This window comes from Pseudophryne corroboree, chromosome 1 (genome assembly GCF_028390025.1).
Source record: "Pseudophryne corroboree isolate aPseCor3 chromosome 1, aPseCor3.hap2, whole genome shotgun sequence".
NCBI classification, from domain to species: Eukaryota; Metazoa; Chordata; class Amphibia; order Anura; family Myobatrachidae; genus Pseudophryne; species Pseudophryne corroboree.
The window spans coordinates 1,075,125,494-1,075,148,647 of record NC_086444.1 but is presented as its reverse complement, the minus strand read 5'-3'; the positions used below and the strand labels follow the sequence as shown (position 1 = coordinate 1,075,148,647).

The following is a 23,154-nucleotide window of genomic DNA, read 5'->3' as shown; positions in this document are numbered from 1 at the left end:
GAGAGGGTGAATCAGGACTTGGAGGCCTTCCTCCGTATATATGTGTCTTCCTCTCAAGATGACTGGGTTCAACTCCTTCCTTGGGCCGAGTTCAGCCACAACAATCAATACCATTCCTCATCTTCTTCGACACCATTCTTCATTAATTATGGATTCCACCCTAAAGTCCCAGAATTTCAACCGCTTCCCGCAACTTCTGTTCCAGCAGTGGATGTCATCTTGCGTCAGTTTTCAAATAACTGGAAGAACGTCCGCGCAGCCCTGCTTAAAGCCTCATCCAGGTATAAGAAGTTTGCCGATAGGAAGCGTAGAGCGGTTCCTGCTCTCAAGGTGGGTGATCGTGTGTGGTTGTCCACGAAGAATTTGAGGTTGAGAGTTCCCAGCATGAAATTTGCACCTCGCTACATCGGTCCCTTCAAGATTGAACAAGTCATCAATCCTGTTGCCTACAGATTACAGTTACCACCCTTCTTGAAAATACCCAGGACATTTCATGTTTCCTTGTTGAAACCGCTGATCCTGAATCGGTTTCATTCCGCACTTCCTCCAGCTCCCAAAGTTCAGACTCAACGGGGAGTCGAGTACGAGGTGGCCAAGATTTTGGACTCACGTTTCCGTTACAGTCAGTTACAGTATCTCATTGACTGGAAGGGCTATGGTCCTGAAGAACGCTCTTGGACCAATGCCTCAGACGTCCATGCTCCTGCCTTGGTCCGAAATTTCCACTCAAAGTTTCCTTTAAAGCCTAAGAAGTGTCCTGGGGCCACTCCTAAAGAAGGAGGTGCTGTCACGATCCGGGTATCTGGACGCCATTACCTGCCGTTTAGGTGTCTTCTGAGACTGGCCCAGCGTTCCAAATCCGGATCTCATCTGTGTCAACACTCTGCACATCCCTCCTGTCATTCTGAGACACTACCACAGCGGCGCCATTTTTTAATCCAACATGGCGTCTCCTGTCCTCCGCGGCCTCCGCCGCCGTTACTGTGTTATTGCTGCAGGTTCTTAGAATCATGTATCATGCCTGCCGCGGCCTCTGCTGCCCTCCAAGTGTCTCAGCATTTAACAGTCATCTGGCGTCTCCTGTCCTCATTTCATTTCAAACCAGTTTTCCCTCCAGGTTCCAGCATGGGCGCAGCCATGTTGGATTTGATCACATGCTCCAATTCCTCCAATCCACCATCTCTGGAATCTGCATAATTGCCCAGCCAATGCCTGCATAGCAGCAGGTATAAGTATCCTGTGTCTGGGCCAGATAGATGTCAGTGCTTTGAATGTCATACCTTGTTCCAGTCTCTCTCTCCTGTGGCTTGTTTCTCCAGGTTCCAGTTCCTGTCTCCAGCATCCACAAAGAGACCCGCACCTGCTTTCCATCTTGCAGTGCAGCCTGACTCTACAGCCTTCCGTGGCTGTCCAGTTTCCAGCTATCTACTATCTGCTTCCAAGCAGCCAGCTTTCAACTGATTCCAGCTTCTACCAAACACCGGTGCTGATCCAGCGGATCCTATCTTACCAGCAGTATCCACTACCACCGGTAATCAACTATCAGCTATTCTGTTTCTACGTTCACTAGCATCTCACATCATCCATTCTATATTTCATCACCTGGCTGGTTCCATCCAGCACCCACTCCGTGACTTTAGTACCTGGCTGATTCCATTCAGCACCCACTCTGTGTTTCATTACCTGGCTGATTCCATTCAGCATCCACTCCGTGTTTTACCACCTGGCTGGTTCCATCCAGCTGATACAGCAGCTTACTCAAATTACCAGATTCACCTGTTACAACTACTGGCATGTTCCTCGGCTATCTCCACTACTACAACCAGGCCTGGTAAGGATTTCTATCAAAGGACTTTAACATCTGTTCTAACCTACCAGTGCTCTGCAATACCTTCTACGGTTACGTGTTCCAGGAACCGTGTTATTTGCCACTGTCTTTGATTTACTTTGAATGCTGCTTGTCATTTCACGGAGTCTGTTAAATAAACTTTTATTTTGAATTTTAAACTGGTTGTCATGGTCACACCTTCAGGTAATCAATCTGCACTTACATGTCCAGTGGTCTGATTAAACCTCCCAGGTTTAACTTCATCTCAGCCCCTACAACTGAGGCTTCCTCCCGTCAGCCTAAACCCTCAGTTGTGACAGTGTGCATACGTGGTGGCATGGATGGACTGGGGCCAAAAAGCGTCCCTAGCATGTGCATGCATGTGTTCACGTGAAAGGGGAGCGCGCGCCCTGAAAGGGGATGCATGGAGACTACTCACGGGGGCGTGCCACGAGTCAGGGGGGCCTGGACTCACTGCATGTCCCCATATTTCTTACAAATGAGCACTTCGGGCATCGGGGGGAACAAACAGAGAGCCGAAAGCTGCGCTGTGTGTGTCCTTCCCGGCCCACCAGCACATCAGCCCTTTTGGCACCTGCCAGATGTGCCTGATGGGCAGTTCAGCCCTATGTGGTGGTGTGGGAAGATAAATATGTTAGTGGGCACTGGGATGTTGATATTGATCAATAAATGGGTATTGAGTGTTAGGTGTGGGTAGTTAATGGGTGCTACTGTGTGTGTAGCAAGGGGTGCTGCTGTATATATAGTAAGGGGTTCTGCGGTGTGTGTAGTAATGGGTGCTGCTGTATGAGTGTAGTGTATTAATGGGTGCATATATATCTTATATCAAAATAAATTAAGATATTGGGCGCAAATAAAAAAATAATATATATATATATATTATATATGTATTTCTCCATAAAACTAGGAGGACTACTGCGTCTCATTCATAGTTAGAAAGGAACACCATTGCTCTGCCCATTCCTTTCTATTGATCAGTGGCCCTGATTCAGTAAGGATCGCTTATGCGATCTTTACTGCAGTTTCGTGCACATGCGCAGAACGGGTCCTGTGAGCACATCTCAGGGATGCATATGCCTCTGCCTGATTGAATTAGGTATTCCGTTTGCAAATGTTACCATCTTGTACCACAATTCCATGCACTCTGGAATAAAACTAGATACAGAACCATTACACTGGTTTTCTGTGTTTAAACCTCTGGATTTTTAGAACAATAGTCGCACATTTAAGAATCTTTTTGTCATAATCACATGACTCAGGGCCTTATTCAGGTTTGTTAGCAAAGCAAAAAAGCCCACAACTGGGCAAAACCATGTTGCACTGCATGTGGGGCAGATGTAATGTGCAGGGAGATTTAGATTTGGGTGGATTTCTGTATAAGTCACCCATATGTTTTATATTATTACACAAACTAGAACCAATAAGCCTAGAAATAATGACACAGACAACTGTATAAATTGGAAAAATGGAGGTCACAGCCAGATTTATTAAATTCGAATCAGAATTGAAAATATTAATCACCGGTGGTGAAAAAGCAGTGTCAACTCGGCCATGGCTTAAAACTTTAATCTTTAAACAAATGGGGCGGAGTTTCCGCCCCTTGCTCAATCCGTCCTAGGTAAAACCATCTCCCCTTAATTGGCACAGTGCTGGTCCCTCCTTAAGATGGTGACCTGGTCCTCCCCTGAGGTAGTGACAACTCACCTTTTCTCTGAAGGAAAATGCTAGCCAAGCTCTGCTGCGCTAAATTAAGCCACCGAATAGCACTGCTTCCCACCCGCTGCGCCTCGCACTTGCTGGAATAATATAATTTATTATTCCAACATGAAATTTCAAAAGAAAAAAACAAAACATTTTTTTTAGCAAAGTTAAATTGCCGGGTGGGTGGCTGGGTGGGATCACAAAATGGCAAGAGGAATTTGAATTCCTCAGCCCTCACTTAAATTAACTAATATAAGCCGCCAACCTAACCCCTTCTCATTGGATACCTTATTTGATTGACAAACGTCAATGACCTATCAACTAATATCAACACAAAAAACAGATCTATCTAGCTTAGTTACATAAACAAACAGGGTACTTATATTCACTCTATCCTATGTAGTCTTTTGTTCCTTTTATTGTTCTGTGCAGGGTGAATACTGGCAGCTTTTGCATGTAGCCCACAAATGTTAGCTTTATTTTTATACAGCAATTTCGATTTTCAGTTTAATTTCAGTTTGAACATTGATTGATTGATTGATTCATTCATTATTAATTGATTACAATTAATTAATTAAATTAGATAAAACAAAATAATACAATGTTTACTGCCAATGTTTCCTGACAAGATTAAAATAAAAGAATATAATGTTGATAGCCAAGGATTCCTGATAACCAAAAGGTTTGCAACTTGAAAGAGAACCCAATAAATTAGCCCACCTGGCAGTACAGGGAAATGGAGGTGGAGTATGTAGTGGCAGGCAGGTAAAGCTTTGATTGATTGATTGATTGGATTGATTATCGGTTAAAATTGATTGATTCGTTAATTCTGAAAAAATAAAAGAACACAGTGTTTATAGCCATGGTTTCCTGACAACAAGATTAAAATAAAGGAATACAATGTTCACAGCCAAGGATTCCTGACAACAACAAAAAAATTAACTGTTGCTCTGTAGAGCTGCAATCTCCAAATCAGCCTATCTCACACTAACAAACATTAGGAGGCTGATCTGCTGTCCATACAAACACCCCCCCCCTCCCCACACCACCACCACCTTTCCTGATTGCATAACACTACTAAATCAAGTCCACAAGGAGAGAGATATTCATCTTATTCATGATCTTCACACTTACAAGCATTCCTATTTGACTGTTGTGAATAATTTCTCTTGTGCATATTACTGAATAATGCTAAATATGCTGCATAATTTTGTTCATATTTTTCTTTCGTGTGACATTATTTCTGTTTCAAAATGTGAGAATAAAATTGCAAATTAGTAATGTATTGGAGAAATAACCAATAAAAATTTTGTCTGTGCAAAAAAGTCAGTCAACTTTGCCTCTCCAAATATTATTCTAATTAATTTATTATGCGCTGCCAGTCAAGCACACACAAGACAGCATGATAAGAGCAAAGCATTAGCTGGTAAATTATCGACTTGCAAGAGACAGAAGACCGTCAACAAGGCCTCCCCAAAATACAGCCCATAACGAAAATAAAAGTGCTGCAAAATGGAATTGTTCTTGGGCCCTCCCAACCACAGATATATGGTATGTTAAAAAGGACATGCACAGTTTAACAAACCAACCACTTCAGTGACAGGAACTGTCACTTTTGTGGCTGAAGTGCTTGGCTTGTTTCAGTCCCACAAACCAAGCTACCGATGAGCTTAAGACGGCTAACAGTGTTCGTATTCATCATCATCACATTTGGAACATTGCAGACTCATCATCAACCCCCTCACTATTGTTAATATCATTGTCACCATCACACAATATTAGCTCATTCCCACTGAAATCCACAGTAACAGAATACATTTCTGTTTGCTGTATTTGGCAGCACATATCTTCCTAATAGAATTTGTAATTCACTTTAATGAACATTTTTTGAAAGTAGCCTTCTACACAGATCGTTCACAAAGTTCCAGGCTGTGCTAAAGAACCTTTTCAAATATACACTGGAGGATGGGCAGCTTCAGTACACAAGAGTGAATTTATACAAGGGGCTAGAAACTGCTTTTTTCCTTCCAGTATTCAAAGGGACTCTGTGACATGATAATTTGTACATTGTCATTAAAATAAACCTCCACCATCCTATTGATGCTTCTTGTATTAGAATGAGTCACAGTGGTAGAGCAGTCAATAATTGTGGGCAGTTCTATTAAGTCTAACCAGATGTCATAATCTTGTTTCCCTCTGGTGCACTAAGTTGACTCCTTATCACCACCAGTGGGTCCCTTGGAAAAAGGTCATATTTTTCCTGGCTGGAGTTGGAGCAGGAGAAGCTGAAGCAGGAGATATCATTGTATCATGTGCCACTTGAGGTGACAACTTAAGATCTGGGTCATTTGGAAAGATATATGTTGAATAGGTTTTAAACCTAGGTTGATTGGCAAAATTGAATGATCCAATGGCAAGATGTTTTTGACAAAGCAAAAAAAGCTTGACTACAAGTCAAACATTCTTACAGCTCTTGCTTCAGCTTCTCTAGATGCTTTTCCAGTAGTTTAATTAAGCCAGCACTATTGAGGTTGAGTCATAATGACCTGGGGCATTTTAAATTATATGTATCTTTTTACTTAGTTATGTGACATTGCTAAACCTCTCAGTAGCTGGACTTAAGACCCCTCCCTTCCCATTCCTTGCTAGTACTCAGTTATCTGGCATCAGCGCAGAGAACTAGATGGGCGCAAACTCCAAAAAGGTTATTATGACCCAACCACAATGTCGGTGTAACAATTTTGTACCATTTCAGTATGTGAAGAACAGAGGCGGATTGGGATTGAAAACCAGCCCGGAAAATTTATGGAAGCAGCCCTAATAGGGGTGGGGTACTGTTGAGGGGGTGGAGTCTATTAAGTGGGAGGGATTACTGCTCAGAAGGAATAATCACATGGATGCATGGAAAGTGCACGCCAAAGGCGCGCAGCAAAATTTTAGGGGCGTGGCTTTGTGGGGAAGGGGCATGGCCAAATAGTGCCAATTCCCATTACACCACACAGTAGTGCCACTTATACACATTGCACCAGGTAGAACCTCCTATACACACTGCGCCAGGTAGAGCATGTTATACATATTCCGCCAGATAGAGCACGGTATACACTTTGCACCAGGAAGAGCACATTATACACATTGCACCAAGTAAAGCACATTATACATATTGCACTAGGTAGAACCTCCTATACACACTGCACCAGGTAGAGCACGTTATACACATTGCACCAGGTAGAGCACGTTTTACACATTGCAGCGGGGAAAGCACATTATACACATTACACCAGGTAGAGGACGTTATACACTTTGCGCCCGGCAGAGCACATTATACACATTGCACAAGGTAGAGCACATTATACATTATGCGCCAGGCAGGGCACATTATACATTATGCGCCAGGCAGGGCACATTATACACATTGCACCAGGTAGAGCACGTTATACACTCTGCGCCAGGCAGAGCACATTATACACATTGCACCAGGTAGAGCATGTTATACACTTTGTGCCAGGCAGAGCACATTGTACACATTGCACCAAGTAAAGCACATTATACACATTGCACCAGGTAGAGCACGTTATACACATTGCGCCAGGCAGAGCACGTTATACACATTGCATTAGGTATAGCACATTATACACATTGCACCAGGTAGAGCACATTATACACTTTGCGCAGGTAGTTTATGGGAGGGTTAGGGGGCTTAATGGGGGGCTGTTGGGATTTCGATGGATGGGATGCCGCTGTCAGTATACTGACAGCTGGCATCCCATCCATCGGCAAATCATACTGAACCTTTTCAAAGAACCAGGTACTATTAATGTTGCATGAGATGACTAATAAACAATAATGACTTCTGGTTTACCATCATCTTATTTAAATGAAGACACAGGAAAAATAATTTATTGTAATATATTAACACAATATATTACAAAGATTTATTCATCCTGTGTCTTCATTAAAATAAAAGGATGGCAAACAAAATGGCCAATGAAAGGATGAGGGGACCCGGTTGGCCAGGATCTGATCCGGGGTCCCGGTGTCCCAATCCGCTCCTGGTGAAGAATCTTCAGAGGAAACACCAGCAAAACTACTAGGAGTTCTAAATAGATGTCAAGTGTGTACCATTAAAAAGATCGTAAGACCACTTAAACATGCCAAGTTACAAATGTATATGCCCGGAACACCCAATTTCATATTGCAGTCATTGTAGTGACAAGCTGGGTGAAACTGATTTTGTTTCTGTATTGCTTAATTTTCATACATCTCATACTTAAGTCAACAACATTTTTTTAATTTTAGACGAAAAGTTTATTTTTTGTTAAGTTATTAGCAATGACACAGAAGTTGTCAATTTCGCTGATTTTTTTGAATACTACTTAAATAAAAAAGTTCCTTCTCTATTCTCTAAGACTTTTTATTTTATCAAAATATCTCATTCAATAGTTAATTATTCCAAATATATTAATAATCTTCTAAAATCATCCTTAAAAGTTCAAAATCAGGCAGAATATATACAAGGGTCATAATGACCCACCTCAACATCCATGTAACAACTTTTCACCACGATGACACTGGGTTAAGGGAATCACCTGAATCAGGCTGGCAGTGTCTGAACTCACATAATTGGTTATAATTTCAAATAGTTTAAGTAGCTTGCATAAAACTGAGAGAATTTTCCACTGTGTTGGACTAAGGTAACATGTCCCCCCTTTCACTATCTCATGCTCTGATATGTACGCTTGGATGGCTTGTTGCTGTTCCTCCAATCACTAAAGCATATAGAGGGTGGAATTCTACTTGGTTACTATCGCTTGCTTGGGTTGGTGGCATGACAAATGAAACTCTACTTGCAGCCGCTGCAATCTTCTTTATGTGGTTGCTGAATTGCAAAAAAATATCCAGAAATGCTTTGGCCACAGATAGCATCTCCTGTATGCCCCTGTCATTTTTTTAGGAAACTCTGGACTACCAAGTATATTGTATGTGCAAAACTTGGTATATGTTCAAATTCATCCACTTGTAATGCTCCTACAGTCTTACTTGCTTTATCATAAATGACAAATCTTGAGGAAAGTCATAGAGGGGTAAACCATTTCGCTATGATATCCTGAATTTATCCAACAGAGTGGTATCTGTACTGTATGCCTCTTAGTGAAGCCAGTGATACAGAGAGTAGATTGCCTGTTAATGAGCTGCCGTGGTGCGTTAGATACTGCTGCTGCTGCTACTGAATGCCATACACCCACCCAGTGGGAATTTAATGTAGATCTTATGATATCATAGCCATTAGGGTTGTGCCACACATAGCGGACAAGAGGGTCCCGTTCAGCGGGACCCACTTGGCCGGAAGGAGACTGACATGGGCGTCTATGCAGGCGCCCACACATGTGCGGCATTCCCGCCGCCGCCGAATCCAACCGGTTGAGCCAGATGACAGGACGGCGGGATTTCAATGTGAACATATACATTTCAATGTATGTGTTCACACAGTGCGGCTGGATCCTGTTCTGCAGCATCCCGTAGAACAGGATCCGTGTGCACACAAAACCCCCCTCCCGTTCAGTGGGACCCGCTTGGCCGCCATGTGTGGCCCTAGCCTTATGGCCTCTGTGCAACAGGATGGCGGCTGTCATACTTGGTTCCTTTTGCAAATGCTTGTTCACAGTCAATTGTTGTTTGCAACTACTAGCCTTCTTGGTCTATTTCACCTACAGCAGCACCTGCCCTAGCGCGCAAGGATTCTTTTTGGGAATACGGGATAGTGCAGGAATCAGTTAACTTTTGAAAATAGGAGACAGCAGGACTACCTCTGCTCATTAATGAGGAAGTTGATGATCAGGGTGTTGGCGGTTGGATTGCATGTGCTGGTCTCCTACTGATCTTTATTTAAATTAAATGTGTTACCTTTGAAACCATCATCTACTATTAGTGCTCAGCCAGATATACTGCATACAATAGGCAGAAAGCACGATATCTATACAGTAGATTACATGGTCTAATTCAGTGTAGTGAAACTAGAATGTATAGAAATGCTTAGTGGAAGTCATACTATGAAGAAATATTACCTGCACATATAGAATCCATATACAGTGGTGCTGCATATAGTATTATAGCATCATATACTATATATTTATAATATCTGGGCACTAATAAAGTGGAGGTACTCTGGATACATTAATTAGTGGTGCTCTCTCGACGGAATTATCAAAATTATGGAGATTACCAACTCTGAGAGTCACTCACTATGAAAATAAAATGTTCTCACTAATCAGACCAATAATCAAACGTGTAGTGTACTCTAGAAAGAGACAAACATTGGACAAATAATAAATTATAACATCTATGTACTAAATATCAGTGCATTATATTATCACCATCAGTCCTATAATTTGATCTGCTTCAATTATAGATGCAGATAAATTCTCTATATTACAGTAAGAAAATCTAATATGAGTACACCTCAGGATAGACCGATACAGGGCAATTAATGAACTATAATATTAGTGTATTGAAACATTACTGTTAGCCCTATAAACCGTTCTATTTCAACACGGATTCATATTACAGTACCCTTGATTATTATCACTGTACTTATGACATATAGAAGAATCCTCTAACTATTTGTGCAGTTATTGGTATACACAGCACAAACAGACATCATACTGTCTATTTGATCATATACATATAATTTGTATATATATTACATCAGTGGACAGGGGATTAAAAGCGCTAATATCCCCAGGTCCGCTTTAAGGCAATAGCAGCATAAACTGACACTTTGCGGGCCATAGGAAAGATTTAGTGAAAAAGGAGGTTATTTAACCGCATAGAGGCCCTCATTCCGAGTTGTTCGCTCGGTATTTTTCATCGCATCGCAATGAAAATCCGCTTAGTACGCATGCGCAATGTTCGCACTGCGACTGCGCCAAGTAACTTTGCTATGTAGAAAGTAATTTTACTCACGGCTTTTTCATCGCTCCGGCGATCGTAATGTGATTGACAGGAAATGGGTGTTACTGGGCGGAAACACGGCGTTTCAGGGGCGTGTGGCTGAAAACGCTACCGTTTCCGGAAAAAACGCAGGAGTGGCCGGAGAAACGGTGGGAGTGCCTGGGCGAACGCTGGGTGTGTTTGTGACGTCAACCAGGAACGACAAGCACTGAACTGATCGCACAGGCAGAGTAAGTCTGAAGCTACTCCAAAACTGATACGAGGTTTGTGATCGCAATATTGCGATTACTTCGGTCGCACTTTTAAGAAGCTAAGATACACTCCCAGTAGGCGGCGGCTTAGCGTGTGTAACTCTGCTACATTCGCATTGCGACCGATCAACTCGGAATGAGGGCCAGAATACGGCCGACACAAGCAATCTGTCAGTATTGAATTCTATTCTATAACTGCTGCAAGATAACAGTATTTATATTTGATTAGAGGATTTGTATACTAAAAGATCACAGTGCAGAATATAATTAGTGCATGCTCTCCTTCTAGCTAAGATGCGATCAGCAAAAAACTATTGTGCTGTAGCAAACATTGTTTCATAATTTGACTTGGCTGACTGCCAAGAACCAGAGCTGGGCTTCAATAGAAACATTAGTTACCAATTCTTTTGAACATACTCAGTAACACATTCAGTATCATTATTTAATAATTACTAATAAAAGGATACAATAAGTATACAATATACAGACACAGTAAAGACACCAAGGCTGTTTTAATTCTTTTTCATATTTATTCTTCTCTGTATTGTCTCACATTGTCGTTATCTTTTCACACATGTTTGTAATAATAAGATTTTACTCACCGGTAAATCTATTTCTCGTAGTCCGTAGTGGATGCTGGGAACTCCGAAAGGACCATGGGGAATAGCGGCTCCGCAGGAGACTGGGCACAACTAAAGAAAGCTTTTAGGTCACCTGGTGTGCACTGGCTCCTCCCACTATGACCCTCCTCCAAGCCTCAGTTAGGACACTGTGCCCGGATGAGCTGACATAATAAGGAAGGATTTTGAATCCCGGGTAAGACTCCTACCAGCCACACCAATCACACCGTATAACTCGTGATACTATACCCAGTTTAACAGTATGAAAACAACTGAGCCTCTCAACAGATGGCTCAACAATAACCCTTTAGTTAACAATAACTATGTACAAGTATTGCAGACAATCCGCACTTGGGATGGGCGCCCAGCATCCACTACGGACTACGAGAAATAGATTTACCGGTGAGTAAAATCTTATTTTCTCTGACGTCCTAGTGGATGCTGGGAACTCCGAAAGGACCATGGGGATTATACCAAAGCTCCCAAACGGGCGGGAGAGTGCGGATGACTCTGCAGCACCGAATGAGAGAACTCAAGGTCCTCCTCAGCCAGGGTATCAAATTTGTAGAATTTTGCAAACGTGTTTGCCCCTGACCAAGTAGCAGCTCGGCAAAGTTGTAAAGCCGAGACCCCTCGGGCAGCCGCCCAAGATGAGCCCACCTTCCTTGTGGAATGGGCATTTACTGATTTAGGATGCGGCAGTCCAGCCGCAGAATGCGCCAGCTGAATTGTGCTACAAATCCAGCGAGCAATAGTCTGCTTAGAAGCAGGAGCACCCAGTTTGTTGGGTGCATACAGGATAAATAGCGAGTCAGTTTTCCTGACTCTAGCCGTCCTGGAAACATAAATTTTCAAGGCCCTGACTACGTCCAGTAACTTGGAATCCTCCAAGTCCTTGGTGGCCGCAGGCACCACAATAGGTTGGTTCAAGTGAAAAGCTGATACCACCTTAGGGAGAAACTGGGGACGAGTCCTCAATTCCGCCCTATCCATATGGAAAATCAGATAAGGGCTTTTACATGACAAAGCTGCCAATTCTGACACACGCCTGGCTGAAGCCATGGCCAATAACATGACCACTTTCCACGTGAGATATTTTAGATCCACGGTTTTAAGTGGCTCAAACCAATGTGATTTTAAGAAACTCAACACCACGTTGAGATCCCAAGGTGCCACTGGAGGCACAAACGGGGGCTGAATATGCAGCACTCCTTTCACAAACGTCTGAACTTCAGGTAGTGAAGCTAGTTCTTTCTGGAAGAAAATCGACAGAGCCGAGATCTGTACCTTAATGGAGCCTAATTTCAGGCCTATAGTCACTCCTGCTTGTAGGAAATGCAGAAATCGACCTAGTTGAAATTCCTCTGTTGGGGCCTTTTTGGCCTCACACCAAGCAACATACTTCCGCCATATGCGGTGATAATGCTTTGCAGTTACATCTTTCCTGGCTTTAATCAGTGTAGGAATGACTTCCTCCGGAATGCCCTTTTCCTTCAGGATCCGGCGTTCAACCGCCATGCCGTCAAACGCAGCCGCGGTAAGTCTTGGAACAGACAGGGCCCCTGCTGCAGCAGGTCCTGTCTGAGCGGCAGAGGCCATGGGTCCTCTGAGATCATCTCTTCAAGTTCCAGGTACCACGCTCGTCTTGGCCAATCCGGAACCACGAGTATTGTTCTTACTCCTCGTTTTCTTATTATTCTCAGTACCCTTGGTATGAGAGGCAGAGGAGGGAACACATAAACTGACTGGTACACCCACGGTGTCACTAGAGCGTCCACAGCTATCGCCTGAGGGTCCCTTGACCTGGCGCAATATCTCTCTAGTTTTTTGTTTAGGCGGGACGCCATCATGTCCACCTGTGGCCGTTCCCATCGATTTACAATCAGCGTGAAGACTTCTGGATGAAGTCCCCACTCTCCCGGGTGGAGGTCGTGCCTGCTGAGAAAGTCTGCTTCCCAGTTGTCCACTCCCGGAATGAACACTGCTGACAGTGCTAGTACGTGATTTTCCGCCCATCGGAGAATCCTTGTGGCTTCTGCCATTGCCATCCTGCTTCTTGTGCCGCCCTGTCGATTTACATGGGCGACTGCCGTGATGTTGTCTGACTGGATCAGTACCGGCTGGTGTAGAAGCAGGGATTTTGCCTGACTTAGGGCATTGTAAATGGCCCTTAGTTCCAGAATATTTATGTGTAGGGAAGTCTCCTGACTCGACCATAGTCCTTGGAAGTTTCTTCCCTGTGTGACTGCCCCCCAGCCTCGAAGGCTGGCATCCGTGGTCACCAGGACCCAGTCCTGTATGCCGAATCTGCGGCCCTCTAGAAGATGAGCACTCTGCAGCCACCACAGCAGAGACACCCTGGTTCTTGGAGACAGGGTTATTAGGCGATGCATCTGAAGATGCGATCCGGACCATTGGTCCAACAGGTCCCACTGAAAGATTCTGGCATGGAAGCTGCCGAAAGGAATTGCTTCGTAAGAAGCCACCATCTTTCCCAGGACCCGCGTGCAGTGATGCACCGATACCTGTTTTGGTTTCAGGAGGTCTCTGACTAGAGATGACAGCTCCTTGGCTTTCTCCTCCGGGAGAAACACTTTTTTCTGGACTGTAACCAGAATCATACCCAGGAACAGTAGACGTGTCATCGGAACCAGCTGTGATTTTGGAATATTCAGAATCCAACCGTGCTGGTGTAGCACCTCCTGAGATAGTGCTACTCCCACCAACAACTGCTCCTTGGACCTCGCCTTTATTAGGAGATCGTCCAAGTACGGGATAATTAAAACTCCCTTTCTTCGAAGGAGTATCATCATTTCCGCCATTACCTTGGTAAACACCCTCGGTGCCGTGGAGAGTCCAAACGGCAGCGTCTGGAATTGGTAATGGCAATCCTGTACCACAAATCTGAGGTACTCCTGGTGAGGATAGTAAATGGGGACATGCAGGTAAGCATCCTTGATGTCCAGGGATACCATGTAATCCCCCTCGTCCAGGCTTGCAATAACCGCCCTGAGCGATTCCATCTTGTACTTGGATTTTTTTATCTATGTGTTCAAGGATTTCAAATTTAAAATGGGTCTCACCGAACCGTCCGGTTTCGGTACCACAAACAGTGTGGAATAGTAACCCCGTCCTTGTTGAAGTAGGGGCACCTTGATTATCACCTGCTGGGAATACAGCTTGTGAATTGCCGCTAGCACAGCCTCCCTGTCTGAAGGAGTAATCGGCAAGGCAGAATTTAGGAACCGGTGGGGTGGAGACGCCTCGAATTCCAGTTTGTACCCTTGAGATACTATTTGCAGGATCCAGGGATCCACCTGTGAGCGAGCCCACTGATCGCTGAAATTTTTGAGGCGGCCCCCCACCGTACCTGGCTCCGCCTGTGGAGCCCCACCGTCATGCGGCGGACTTGGAAGAAGCGGGGGAGGACTTTTGCTCCTGGGAACCTGCTGTTTGTTGCAGCCTTTTTCCCCTACCTCTGCCTCTGGACAGAAAGGACCCGCCTTTTCCACGCCTGTTTTTCTGAGTCCGAAAGGACTGTACCTGATAAAACGGCGCCTTTTTAGGCTGTGAGGGAACATGGGGTAAAAATGCTGACTTCCCAGCAGTTGCTGTGGAAACTAGGTCCGAGAGACCATCCCCAAATAACTCCTCACCCTTATAAGGCAAAACTTCCATGTGCCTTTTTGAATCTGCATCCCCTGTCCACTGGCGAGTCCATAAGCCTCTCCTAGCAGAAATGGACAATGCACTTATTTTAGATGCCAGCCGGCAGATCTCCCTCTGTGCATCTCTCATGTATAAGACTGAGTCTTTTATATGCTCTATGGTTAGCAGAATAGTGTCCCTGTCTAGGGTGTCAATATTTTCTGACAGGGAATCTGACCACGCAGCGGCAGCACTGCACATCCATGCTGACGCAATAGCTGGTCTAAGTATAATGCCTGAGTGTGTATATACAGACTTCAGGATCGCCTCCTGCTTTCTATCAGCAGGTTCCTTGAGGGCGGCCGTATCCGGAGACGGTAGTGCCACCTTTTTAGACAAACATGTGAGCGCTTTATCCACCCTAGGGGGTGTCTCCCAACGTGACCTATCCTCTGGCGGGAAAGGGAACGCCATTAGTAACTTCTTAGAGATTACCAATCTTTTATCAGGGAAAGCCCACGCTTCTTCACACACTTCATTTAATTCTTCTGATGGGGGAAAAACTACGGGTAGTTTTTTCTCCCCAAACATAATGCCCTTTTTAGTGGTACCTGGGTTTATATCAGAAATTTGTAACACCTCTTTCATTGCTTCAATCATGCAACGAATGGCCTTAGTGGACATTAGACTAGACTCATCGTCGTCGACACTGGTGTCAGTATCCGTGTCGACATCCGTGTCTGCCATCTGAGGTAGCGGGCATTTTAGAGCCCCCGATGGCCTTTGAGACGCCTGGACAGGCACGAGCTGAGAAGCCGGCTGTCCCGCATTTGGCATGTCGTCAAATTTTTTGTGTAAGGAGTCGACACGTGCACGCAATTCCTTCCATAAGTCCATCCACTCAGGTGTCTGCCCCGCAGGGGGTGACATCCCTTCTATAGGCATCTGCTCCGCCTCCACATCATTATCCTCATCAAACATGTCGACACAGCCGTACCGACACACCGCACACACACAGGGAATGCTCTAACAGAGGACAGGACCCACAAAAGCCCTTTGGGGAGACAGAGTGAGAGTATGCCAGCACACACCAGAGCGCTATATAATGCAGGGACTAACTGAATTATGTCCCCTATAGCTGCTGTTATATATACTGCGCCTAAATTTAGTGCCCCCCCTCCCTCTCTTTTTTACCCTTTTCTGTAGTGTAGACTGCAGGGGAGAGCCAGGGAGCTTCCTTCCAGCGGAGCTGTGAGGGAGAAATGGCGCCAGTGTGCTGAAGGAGATAGCTCCGCCCCTTTTTCGCGGACTATTCTCCCGCTTTTTTATGGATTCTGGCAGGGGTAATTATCACATATATAGCCTCTGGGGCTATATATTGTGGTATTTTTGCCAGCCTAGGTGTTTTTATTGCTGCTCAGGGCGCCCCCCCTAGCGTCCTGCACCCTCAGTGACCGGAGTGTGAAGTGTGTATGAGGAGCAATGGCGCACAGCTGCAGTGCTGTGCGCTACCTTGGTGAAGACTGATGTCTTCTGCCGCCGATTTTCCGGACCTCTTCTTGCTTCTGGCTCTGTAAGGGGGACGACGGCGCGGCTCCGGGACCGAACACCAAGGCCAGTTCCATGCGGTCGATCCCTCTGGAGCTAATGGTGTCCAGTAGCCTAAGAAGCCCAAGCTAGCTGCAAGCAGGTAGGTTCGCTTCTTCTCCCCTTAGTCCCTCGCTGCAGTGAGCCTGTTGCCAGCAGGTCTCACTGTAAAATAAAAAACCTAATTATATACTTTCTTTTTAGAAACTCAGGAGAGCCCCTAGTGTGCATCCAACCTCGGCCGGGCACAAAATCTAACTGAGGCTTGGAGGAGGGTCATAGTGGGAGGAGCCAGTGCACACCAGGTGACCTAAAAGCTTTCTTTAGTTGTGCCCAGTCTCCTGCGGAGCCGCTATTCCCCATGGTCCTTTCGGAGTTCCCAGCATCCACTAGGACGTCAGAGAAATTTCGCATAATGTTTTTGGATCTAGTATGATAGATTAACTATGTTTTAGGACACTAAATAAAAGTTAAATTTTAAACCTAGTGCACCACCTAACAGATCGCCTTTTTTCTTTTTGTTTGTGCATGTGCTGGTCCATACAGCTGATAGATGATACTGGTTTGCTTTTTATTATTTTACAGGATTTTTCTGATTTTGATAGATAACTTGCATGAACTTACTGTAAATGACACAAAAGAAAAGAGATGCCTAGATGGTTAATGTCCCTACCTCTACTAACTTTGGCATCACAAATAATATAGATGCATTGACAAACATTGTCAGGAATTGGGTAAAAATGGTTCCTCATCAAAGAGGTGGATTTTTTGGTCCTTTTTCTTCTTTTTATCATCATTGTCAAGAACTGCTGCCACTGGTGGCTGACTTACTTTTACACAAACAACATGCTCCTCCTTATTTTGATCAACTTCTTGTCCAATACTTTCATCATTAACAACCTCAATAACATCAGATACAGAAATACACCCCATCATCCTATCACACGTCCACAGAATTTCCATGTCTTAACTAGTGATGTGCACCGGACATTTTTCGGGTTTTGTGTTTTGGTTTTGGATTCGGTTCCGCGGCCGTGTTTTGGATTCGGACGCGTTTTGGCAAAACCTCACCGAAAATTTTTTGTCGGATTTAGGTGTGTTTTGGATTCGGGTGTTTTTTACAAAAAACCCTAAAAAACAGCTTAAATCATAGAATTTGGGGGTCATTTTGATCCCATAGTATTATTAACCTCAATAACCATAATTTCCACTCATTTCCAGTCTATTCTGAACACCTCACAATATTATTTTTAGTCCTAAAATTTGCACTGAGGTCGCTGGATGGCTAAGCAAAGCGACACAAGTGGCCGACACAAACACCTGGCCCATCTAGGAGTGGCACTGCAGTGTCAGGCAGGATGGCACTTCAAAAAAATAGTCCCCAAACAGCACATGATGCAAAGAAAAAAAGAGGCGCAATGAGGTAGCTGTGTGACTAAGCTAAGCGACCCAAGTGGCCGACACAAACACCTGGCCCATCTAGGAGTGGCATTGCAGTGTCAGACAGGATGGCACTTCAAAAAAATAGTCCCCAAACAGCATATGATGCAAAGAAAAATGAAAGAAAAAAGAGGTGCAAGATGGAATTGTCCTTGGGCCCTCCCACCCACCTTTATGTTGTATAAACAGGACATGCACACTTTAACGAACCCATCATTTCAGCGACAGGGTCTGCCACATGACTGTGAATGAAATGACTGGTTGGTTTGAGCCCCCACCAAAAAAAGAAGCAATGAATCTCTCCTTGCACAAACTGGCTCTACAGAAGCAAGATGTCCACCTCATCATCATCCTCCGATTCCTCACCCCTTTCACTGTGTACATCCCCCTCCTCACAGATTATTAATTCGTCCCCACTGGAATCCACCATCTCAGGTCCCTGTGTACTTTCTGGAGGCAATTGCTGCTGGTGAATGTCTCCACGGAGGAATTGATTATAATTCATTTTGATTAGTGATGAGCGGATTCGGTTTTACTCGGTCATCTCTAATTTTGATGAACATCATCTTCTCCACATTTTCTGGAAGTAACCTCGTACGCCGATTGCTGACAAGGTGAGCGGCCGCACTAAACACTCTTTCGGAGTACACACTGGAGGGGGGGCAACTTAGGTAAAATAAAGCCAGTTTGTGCAAGGGCCTCCAAATTGCCTCTTTTTCCAGCCAGTATACGTACAGACTGTCTGACGTGCCTACTTGGATGCGGTCACTCATATAATCCTCCACCATTCTTTCAATGGTGAGAGAATCATATGCAGTGACAGTAGACGACATGTCAGTAATCGTTGGCAAGTCCTTCAGTCCGGACCAGATGTCAGCACTCGCTCCAGACTGCCCTGCATCACCGCCAGCGGGTGGGCTCGGAATTCTTAGCCTTTTCCTCGTTCCCCCAGTTGCGGGAGAATGTGAAGGAGGAGATGTTGACGGGTCACGTTCCGCTTGACTTGACAATTTTCTCACCAGCAGGTCTTTGAACCTCTGCAGACTTGTGTCTGCCGGAAACAGAGATACAACGTAGGTTTTAAATCTAGGATCGAGCACGGTGGCCAAAATGTAGTGCTCTGATTTCAACAGATTGACCACCCGTGAATCCTGGTTAAGCGAATTAAGGGCTCTATCCACTAGTACCACATGCCTAGCGGAATCGCTCTGTTTTAGCTCCTCCTTCAATGTCTCCAGCTTCTTCTGCAAAAGCCTGATGAGGGGAATGACCTGACTCAGGCAGGCAGTGTCTGAACTGACTTCACGTGTGGCAAGGTCAAAGGGTTGCAGAACCTTGCACAATGTTGAAATCATTCTCCACTGCGCTTGAGTCAGGTGCATTTCCCCTCCTTTGCCTATATCGTGGGCAGATGTATAGGCTTGAATGGCCTTTTGCTGCTCCTCCATCCTCTGAAGCATATAGAGGGTTGAATTCCACCTCGTTACCACCTCTTGCTTCAGATGATGGCAGGGCAGGTTCAGGAATGTTTGGTGGTGCTCCAGTCTGCGGCACGCGGTGGCTGAATGTCGAAAGTGGCCCGCAATTCTTTGGGCCACCGACAGCATCTCTTGCACGCCCCTGTCGTTTTTAAATAATTCTGCACCACCAAATTCAATGTATGTGCAAAACATGGGACGTGCTGGAATTTGCCCAGATGTAATGCACGCACAATATTGCTGGCGTTGTCCGATGTCACAAATCCCCAGGAGAGTCCAATTGGGGTAAGCCATTCTGCGATGATCTTCCTCAGTTTCCGTAAGAGGTTGTCAGCTGTGTGCCTCTTCTGGAAAGCAGTGATACAAAGCGTAGCCTGCCTAGGAATGAGTTGGCGTTTGCGAGATGCTGCTACTGGTGCCGCCACTGCTGTTCTTGCTGCGGGAGGCAATACATCTACTCAGTGGGCTGTCACAGTCATATAGTCCTGAGTCTGCCCTGCACCACTTGTCCACATGTCCGTGGTTAAGTGGACATTGGGTACAACTGAATTTTTTAGGACACTGGTGACTCTTTTTCTGAGGTCTGTGTACATTTTCGGTATCGCCTGCCTAGAGAAATGGAACCTAGATGCTATTTGGTACCAGGGACACAGTACCTCAATCAAGTCTCTAGTTGCCTCTGAATTAACGGTGGATACTGGAATCACGTTTCTCACCGCCCAGGCTGCCAAGGCCTGAGTTATCCACTTTGCAGCAGGATGACTGCTGTGATATTTCATCTTCCTCGCAAAGGACTGTTAGACAGTCAATTGCTTACTGGAAGTAGTACAAGTGGTCTTCCGACTTCCCCTCTGGGATGACGATCGACTCCCAGCAGCAACAACAGCAGCGCCAGCAGCAGTAGGCGTTACACTCAAGGATGCATCGGAGGAATCCCAGGCAGGAGAGGACTCGTCAGACTTGACAGTGACATGGCCTGCAGGACTATTGGCTTTCCTGGGTAAGGAGGAAATTGACACTGAGGGAGTTGGTGGTGTGGTTTGCAGGAGCTTGGTTACAAGAGGAAGGGATTTACTTGTCAGTGGACTCCTTCCGCTGTCACCCAAAGTTTTTGAACTTGTCACTGACTTCTGATGAATGCGGTTCAGGTGACGTATAAGGGAGGATGTTCCTAGGTGGTTAACGTCCTTACCCCTACTTATTACAGCTTGACAAAGGCAACAGACGGCTTGACACCTGTTGTCCGCATTTGTGTTGAAATAATTCCACACCGAAGAACTGATTTTTTTTGTATTTTGACCAGGCATGTCAATGGCCATATTTGTCCCATGGACAACAGGTGTCTCCCCGGGTGCCTGACTTAAACAAACCACCTCACCATCAGAATCCTCCTTGTCAATTTCCTCCCCAGTGCCAGCAACACCCATATCCTCATCCTGGTGTACTTCAACAGTGACATCTTCAATTTGACTATCAGGAACTGGACTGCGGGTGCTCCTTCCAGCACTTGCAGGTGGCGTGCAAATGGTGGAAGGCGCAACCTCTTCCCGTCCAGTGTTGGGAAGGTCAGGCATCGCAACCGACACAATTGGACTCTCCTTGGGGATTTGTGATTTAGAAGAATGCACAGTTCTTTGCTGTGCTTTTGCCATCTTAACTCTTTTAAGTTTTCTAGCAGGAGGATGAGTGCTTCCATCCTCAGGTGAAGCTGAACCACTAGCCTTGAACATAGGCCAGGGCCTCAGCCGTTCCTTGCCACTCCGTGTCGTAAATGGCACATTCGCAAGTTTACGCTTCTCCTCAGACGATTTTGATTTAGATTTTTGGGTCATTTTACTGAGCTTTTTTGGGGGGGATTTTACATGCTCTCTACTATGACATTGGGCATCGGCCTTGGCAGACGACGTTGATGGCATTTCATCGTCTCGGCCATGACTAGTGGCAGCAGCTTCAGCACGAGGTGAAAGTGGATCTTGATCTTTCCCTATTTTACCCTCCACATTTTTGTTCTCCATTTTTTAATATGTGGAGTTATATGCCAGTATCAATAGCAATGGCCTACTACTATATATACTGCGCACAACTGAAATGCACCACAGGTATAGAATGTAGATGGATAGTATACTTGACGACACAGAGGTAGGTACAGCAGTGGCCTTCCGTACCGTACTGATATATATACTCGTGGTCACTGTGTCAGCAAACTGCAAAACTTAAATGCACCACAGGTATAGAATGTAGATGGATAGTATACTTGACGACACAGAGGTAGGTACAGCAGTGGCCTTCCGTACCGTACTGCTATATATACTGGTGGTCACTGTGTCAGCAAACTGCAAAACTAAAATGCACCACAGGTATAGAATGTAGATGGATAGTATACTTGACGAAACAGAGGTAGGTACAGCAGTGGCCTTCCGTACCGTACTGCTATATATACTGGTGCTCACTGTGTCAGCAAACTGCAAAACTAAAATGCACCACAGGTATAGAATGTAGATGGATAGTATACTTGATGACACAGAGGTAGGTACAGCAGTGGCCTTCCGTACCGTACTGCTATATATACTGGTGGTCACTGTGTCAGCAAACTGCAAAACTAAAATGCATCACATGTGTAGAATCTAGATGGATAGTATACTTGACGACACAGAGGTAGGTACAGCAGTGGCCTTCTGTACCGTACTGCTATATATACTGGTGGTCACTGTGTCAGCAAACTGCAAAACTAAAATGCACCACAGGTATAGAATGTAGATGGATAGTATACTTGACGACACAGAGGTAGGTACAGCAGTGGCCTTCCGTACCGTACTGCTATATATACTGGTGGTCACTGTGTCAGCAAACTGCAAAACTAAAATGCACCACAGGTATAGAATCTAGATGGATAGTATACTTGACGACACAGAGGTAGGTACAGCAGTGGCCTACTGTACCGTAATGCTATATATTATATACTGGTGGTCACTGGTCAGCAAAACTCTGCACTGTACTCCTCCTATATATATATTATACTGGTGTTCCCCAGTCCCCACAATAAAGCAGCACACTGAGCACAGATATGGAGTGTTTTTCAGGCAGACAACGTATACTGGTGGTCACTGTCAGCAAAACTCTGCACTGTACTCCTGCTATATAATACAGCTGCTCCCCAGTCCCCACAATTAAGCAGTGTGAGCACAGATATATGCAGCACACTGAGCACAGATAAGGAGCGTTTTTTTCAGGCAGAGAACGGATAAAACTGGTGGTCACTGATCAGCAAAACTCTGCACTGTACTCCTCCTATATTAATATAAAGCTGCTCCCCAGTCCCCACAATGATATAAGCAAGCACAAATATTTGCATCAACTCAACAATGAATAAACGGAGAGGACACCAGCCACGTCCTCTCCCTAACATTTACAATGCACGAGTGAAAATGGCGGCGACGCACGGCTGCTTATATAGAATCCGAATCTCGCGAGAATCCGACAGCGGGATGATGACATTTGGGCGCGCTCGGGTTAACCGAGCCATACGGGAGAATCCGAGTATGCCTCGGACCCGTGTAAAAAGGGTGAAGTTCGGGGGGGTTCGGTTTCCGAGAAACCGAACCCGCTCATCACTAGTCTTAACCATCACCATC

General features: G+C 45.1%; 1 protein-coding gene across 8 annotated transcripts in view; it reads right to left on the bottom strand.

Annotated features, from left to right (window-relative positions):
* Positions 1-23,154, bottom strand: part of YIPF7 (Yip1 domain family member 7) — a 201,324-nt gene that overhangs the window by 54,503 nt on the left and 123,667 nt on the right. For 3 of the 8 annotated variants that reach the window (XM_063920987.1, XM_063920986.1, XM_063920988.1), the window contains exon 7: positions 3,303-4,379. The exons of 2 other annotated variants lie outside the window; for them this stretch is intronic. In XM_063920987.1, the coding sequence (XP_063777057.1) occupies positions 4,156-4,379 (224 nt within the window). In that variant the 3' untranslated portion in view covers positions 3,303-4,155. Of the gene's footprint in view, positions 1-3,302; positions 4,380-23,154 lie in introns of those variants that run through there. 3 more of the 8 variants (XM_063920992.1, XM_063920993.1, XM_063920991.1) reach the window with 3 other exon arrangements.